The 6,000-nt window shown below is 44.1% G+C and overlaps 1 protein-coding gene across 2 annotated transcripts in view; it reads left to right on the plus strand.

Moving 5' to 3' along the window:
* The window catches only part of ELOVL7 (ELOVL fatty acid elongase 7), a 29,391-nt gene extending 24,574 nt beyond the window's left edge, over positions 1-4,817 (plus strand). For both annotated transcript variants that reach the window (XM_083158466.1, XM_083158467.1), the window contains exon 8: positions 4,107-4,817. In XM_083158466.1, the coding sequence (XP_083014592.1) occupies positions 4,107-4,352 (246 nt within the window). In that variant the 3' untranslated portion in view covers positions 4,353-4,817. The remainder of the gene's footprint in view (positions 1-4,106) is intronic.
* The last annotated feature ends 1,183 nt before the right edge of the window (positions 4,818-6,000 follow it).

A 6,000-nucleotide genomic window follows, 5' to 3' on the forward strand; every position in this document is an offset into this window, starting at 1 on the left:
GTACGCATAATAAGCAGTTGTTTGCGTTTTGCTGCATCCTGATCTCAGAACAGTATACGATACTTGCAGACATACTACTGTTCCTTTTCTGTACTGATCAGTGCTTAGGATATGGTTATTCTCTTGCCCGCCCTTACTACCCCAAAGTGTGCTGGCTGCACCAATGGCAGGGCATTAATTACATCATAGACTGTCAAACAAAGCACACGTTTATTTATGTAATACGAGGCTGGGTTGAAATGTAATGAAATTGTTCTCCTAACAATGTTATCTTTCTGTCGTCGTCAATTTTTCCTACGATCAAACGTATATGGGAATAGTATCTAGTACTGCAAATATATATATATCGCCTTATTATGAAAAGGTAGAACGTAAAATTGCTTCTTTGGTATTTATGAAGTGTGGACTTGGTAAAAGGTTACAATGATGGTAAGGTAGTTGCAGTGTAGTGCTAATCTGTAATGTAAATAACCCCAACAGAGTCGAGCTTAATGGCCTTTTAAAATGAACTCATTCTCTTAAGCAGTATTCAACTCGTTTAACAAGATCAGTGTTCAAATAATTAAACTTTATTAGTATAGTAAGTCTGTATGCATAATATAATAGTAAATGTCAAAAATGGTGTTTACCAATTTAGACATTAGGGGAGATGTACCAGCCAATTGGCTCATAACTGCGCTGTTACAGGTTGTGTTTGAGAAATGCCAGGAGCTGGCCCTTTGGCATTTTATCTATGTTCACTTTATCGCTCGCAAGTTTTATACATCTCACCATTGGCGTAACTATAAATTTTTGCTTCCCCCCCCCCCCCCCCCAGCCCAAAAAGTTTCTGGCGCACCCCCTATGCCCCTTACACATTACGTTACACTATATGCCACATGCCGTAGTTAACCTTACACTATACTCCACACACCTAAATGCACCTTACACTATGGGCGGAATTTTTTTTCAATCATATAGGTTTATTAAGATATCCACAAAGATACATATAAAACGTGAATACAATCCGGAGAACATCAAAATAGACAATGTATTAAATTAATTGGAGAGCGTGGTGTTTAATGGAAGCTATGTGTGTGAGTAAGGTAGGTAGAGAAGGGCTAGTAGTATGTAAAGAGATGTAGAGGCTTATATACATTCCTGCAGTATCCTTCCAAGCAAGATAATAGCTGGGGGCTCAGATTGGGGTTAGATACGAATAGAATATAGAGGCGGAGATGGGATTCAGTATATTGAGTTCGGGGCAGGTAGCCTTGTATAACAAGAGAGTTAGTGAGTTTACCAAAAGAGTCTGTGGGGTCAAACATGAGGACTAGTAGACCAGGATTCCTAGGGGGTGAAAGAGGGTAGAGCAGTGGGGAGAATAAGGATTTAAAGTAGGAAATAGTGGGGCAGAGAAGATAGGGAAGATAGGGAAGGAAGTATAGGAGGTGGTGCAAGCTGGGGGGGGGGGGATAAAAACCCAGGGATTTAGGCTCATCCAGGAAGGGTCGCACTATATAGCGTGTGCCAAGGTGTCCATACAGAATTAAACTTGTCCACTCTGCTATTCTGGAGGCTAGTGATGAATTCCATTTTGGCCACAAACCAGACACGATTAACAAGTTCCTGGTGAGTTGGAGGGGGGGTTGTTTCCAAGGGGATGCAGTTAAAATCCCGGCGTTCAGAATCCCGACGCCGAAATACCGACACATTCTCCCTCCTGGGGTATCCACGACACCCCTGGAGGGAGAATAAATTAGCGTGCCGAGCGTAGCGAGGCACCGGGCCCGCTGCGTGGCGAGCGCAGCGAGCCCGCAAGGGGGGGCGATCCACGTCCCCCCCCCCTGTCGGCATTTCGGCTGTCGGGATTCCGGCGTCGGGATTCTGAACGCCGGGATCCCGACCGCCGGGATTCAATACTGAATCCGTTTCCAAGATCTAGCAATTTGGTGTTTAGCTGCACAGCTGATGTGCAGTAGCAGTTTATTCTCATGTTTAGATAACTCTATGGGCGGAATTTAATGCCACCCGAGTTTAGTGCAGTGCAAGATTTCCACCGAACTCGGGCGGTTTTTAAAGGGGAATTAACTTACAAGGCATGGTTTTGCCTTGTAAGTTAACTCCCCTTTAAAAAAAAGTCAGAGTTCGGTGGACACCTCGCACTGCCCCTGAACTCTGGCGGCATTACCTTCCTCCCTGTACTGTCACACACCCTTATGCTCCTTACTCTATAGGCCACACATCATACTTCTCCTTACACTGCAGGAATTAAGACTTCTGTGCGACGAAGCCGCACCGCCGCCAGAAAAAGGGTGTGACCACATTGAGAGGGGGCATGGCTTACTGGGAATAATGCTCCCACAAGGCATGCCTCCCGTTTTCATCACTATGGAGGCATGCTAAGCGCTCTGTGAGCTTCTGGCATGCCCCCAGCCCCTCTGTCTCCCTTAAATAGATGTTTTGCGTAGGCGCAAAATGGCTATTCACCACTGCTCTACCAAGCAGAGCACCAACTAACACTGCGTCTCCCAACTGCCCCTCTCCCCATCGCAGGACATTGCTGCCCTTGGGTGGTACAGTGGGACAGTCACAAAAAAAATGCCTATCCCATGAAAATCGGTATAGATGGGAAGTACTGTATGCTGACAGATGCTAACACATGGACACACAGACGCCAACATGCTGGCACACAGATGCTAAAACACAGGTGCTGACACACGGAAGCTGACGCTGCCTGTTAGGTAGACAGTGACAGAAAAAACATACGGCATCCGGCAGCAGCAGAGGGCACCAGCAGCTCGGCACTCCCCGCAGACTCCAAGCCACCGCGGGGTCTGCAGCAGTGTGGTTACTCCACTGCATCTCCATGCTTTTTGCATAATCGGAACCTAAAGTATAATACCTACAGTAATAAAGCCGTATAGCACTGTGGATAGACTTAAGGTGATTTTATACATGTAAACCTACAGAATGGGTTGTCAGGACCACTTTGAATAATTAAGGTGTGGGGAGTTTTTACATTCAAAATTGTGTTGTAAACTATGTAATGTCAGAATCTGTTGGATCCTCTGTGATGTCAGAATCTGTTTTATATATAGAGATTATTATATTTTATACAACTAAACAATACTTAAGCAGTCTCTCCCCGAAACTCTGAAATGCTGAGCCTTTTATTAGGAATGTTTGGAATAATATCAGAACATTCGGCAGCCATTTATATGGAGAATAATCCCTGTCCTCTTTTCAGACTTCCAATTTATAAATAACTTATTTTTATTATTTATGATTAGATTTAAATTAAATAAAAATATTCTGTGCCCAGATGCTCCATTCAGTGCAATATTGCTCCTGTGGTGATTTGATGTGCTATAGGATCAGAAAATATAATAACTTGCAAACCCACCATATCTACTCATTGTACCATTGGTTTAAGACACAGGCCAAAGTCTGGCAATACTGTAAGTATTGCATTACAAAGAGATCAAGATCTAGAAGGCAGCCATTGGCCAGCCTTACTGTTAATACCATGGAATGCTTTGCATGCTACAGGGAGCATGACCAGTCTTGGGGGTGTGGCTTTAGTTCCCTTTGGAGGGGTGGGGGGGGGGGGGGAGAGAGAACACTATTGTAAACAAAGAGGGAGGGTCCTCTGGATAGTCTAGGACCCCATACTCTGCTACCACTTGATGGTGGTCCTGAATCTTGCCGTTGCACTTTAATGTGTGAAATATGTTTCTAATGGTAAGTGATCATATCTGTAATGGGGATGTACTATAAAATTACATACCCTCCAACACAGCACCTTCCATTAGGTATAAAATGCTCTGTTTCTGGACTTCCTTCCAGTGGCAGTTGGAGATGTGAGGCTGCAGCACAGTCCAATATTCAAAAAGGGGAGCCACACCTACTGCCACTCCAAACATCACTGTCCTGGACTCTTTGACTTTTGGACTGTGCTGGAGTCCAACCTCTAACTGCCACTGGCAGGGAAGTCCAGGAACAGAGCATCTTGTTCCTAATGGAATGGGTCATGTTGGAGGGTAGTAAATTATACACATTACATGAATGAACCTTTTTTTGCCAATGATACATTCTTATATTTTTTTTTCTCTTTCTTTCCTTAGACACAATTTCTGATGGTCACATTTCATATCAGTCAATTCTTCTTCATGAAAGATTGTCCGTATCAGTTCCCGGTCTTCTTGTATGTGATTTTGTCCTATGGAGTCATTTTCTTAATCCTTTTCCTCAATTTTTGGTTCCATGCGTATGTCAAGGGAAAGAGGCTTCCGAAAGCTTTCCAGAATGGGAAAGACCATCAGAATGGAAAGGTCCATCAAAATGGATGTGTAAAGGACAAACACCATTGATCTTGAAAACAAACTCAAAGAAAAGCTGTACAAACCAATGGTATTGTGAATTACTTGACAATCAAGCATACACTATAGCAGCAATAACTGTATTTTTTTTACTTTTTTGTTCCCAACAAGAGACCTGTACTGTATTTTACTATAACTTATTTGGGATTGTATGCGGTGATTGGAAGAGTGTACAGTTTTGTTTAGGTTTTTTCAAAAAATGTACATAAATTATTTATCTGTCACTCAAGAAGCTGGGGCGGTTGTCCTATCGCAGACATGGATATATATGAAAAGTTTTATTTGCTTTGATAATCCTTATGAACACAAGCTAAAAAAAACAAAAACAATGTTCTATAAATTCCGGAGACCTCAACCGGAATGAATAGCTGCAACCGGCTGTGAGACGTGACACCAGCTGCACACAGTTGTGCAATTTTGTACAAATTGTGCCAAAATAAAAATTTGAGCTCCTGGTTTATTCTCTTATTATTCCTCAATGATGTAATATACAGCACATTATTCCTCAATGATGTAATATACAGCACATGACCTATTTGAACGTTGTTATTCGGACCAAGGATTTAACGTGGAATGGCGGAGTTCAGGGAGGGTTGGGAAATGCTGATCCGCTGTAATGGGGCGCAGATCTGCTATTGTCTTTAAGAGTAAAGATCCAATTGGAGCTTCATTTCACATGGTGGGAGGTTATGTTCTTACGTAATATACACAATTACTTGATGGACAATGCCTGATTAACCAATAGACTGATAAAGCTGCATCCTAGAATGCCAGGGCTTGGGGGGGGGGGGACGGGACGGGACTTGAGCTATCACCCAATCCAATGTTCTTAAAGTGACTGCCAGATGGCTGTGCCAATGTAACTTACAGATGGGAGCGGAGCGGCTCATGGCGATAGAATCGCCATGCGCCGTCCCCCACCCCTCCGCCAGAGTCTGATAGAATGGGGCATGCACGCACAAGATACTCACGTCCTTATTCTATCGAAAGCTCCTGCGACAGTCTTCCACCACTGCCAGTCTTGCCCGGTTCCTGCCTGTTTCCCTGAGGCGGAGATGGGCAGGGAATGCACTCGGTCTTCGCCGCCTTGCTGATGGGGCACGCGAGCGAGTTAGCTTGTGTGCCCCATCAGCTGGCTACGCCCCCGCCTGCACTATGGATATGTCGTGCTGGCGGGCGGATAGAGGCTGTACCGATGGAACCATTACTTTATGTACATTGTGCTACAGCGCCAGCTGGGTAGCCTAAAGACCTAGTCTCCTTCATATGCCACAAGCATGTGGGATGTCATAGGCTAAGTGTGTATTTTTCTTTTATTAGGGGTCTGTTAGCCTGGTGACTGACTGCCCAGATTAATGCAGTTGAGCCCTTTAAGTGTGTAGATGGATTACATCAAAATCTGGGGACTTCTTCTGAGCTGGACCCATTTGAGCACCACATACTGTATATATGGGGTTATTGCTTGTAAGCTTCATCCAGTTAAAAAATAGCAGATTCAGACCTGATCACCCCGAAGCACATTTGCAGTGGCCAGCAATCGAATAAATGTTGCCACGCCAGAGGGAAAGCCTGCCATGCAAATTAATGTGTTTGCTGTGTGAATAGTTGTGTGCGGCTGCTAATTTATTTGCAGCTGAGT

Source organism: Crinia signifera, chromosome 1 (genome assembly GCF_055691185.1).
Source record: "Crinia signifera chromosome 1, ASM5569118v1, whole genome shotgun sequence".
Taxonomy (NCBI): Eukaryota; Metazoa; Chordata; class Amphibia; order Anura; family Myobatrachidae; genus Crinia; species Crinia signifera.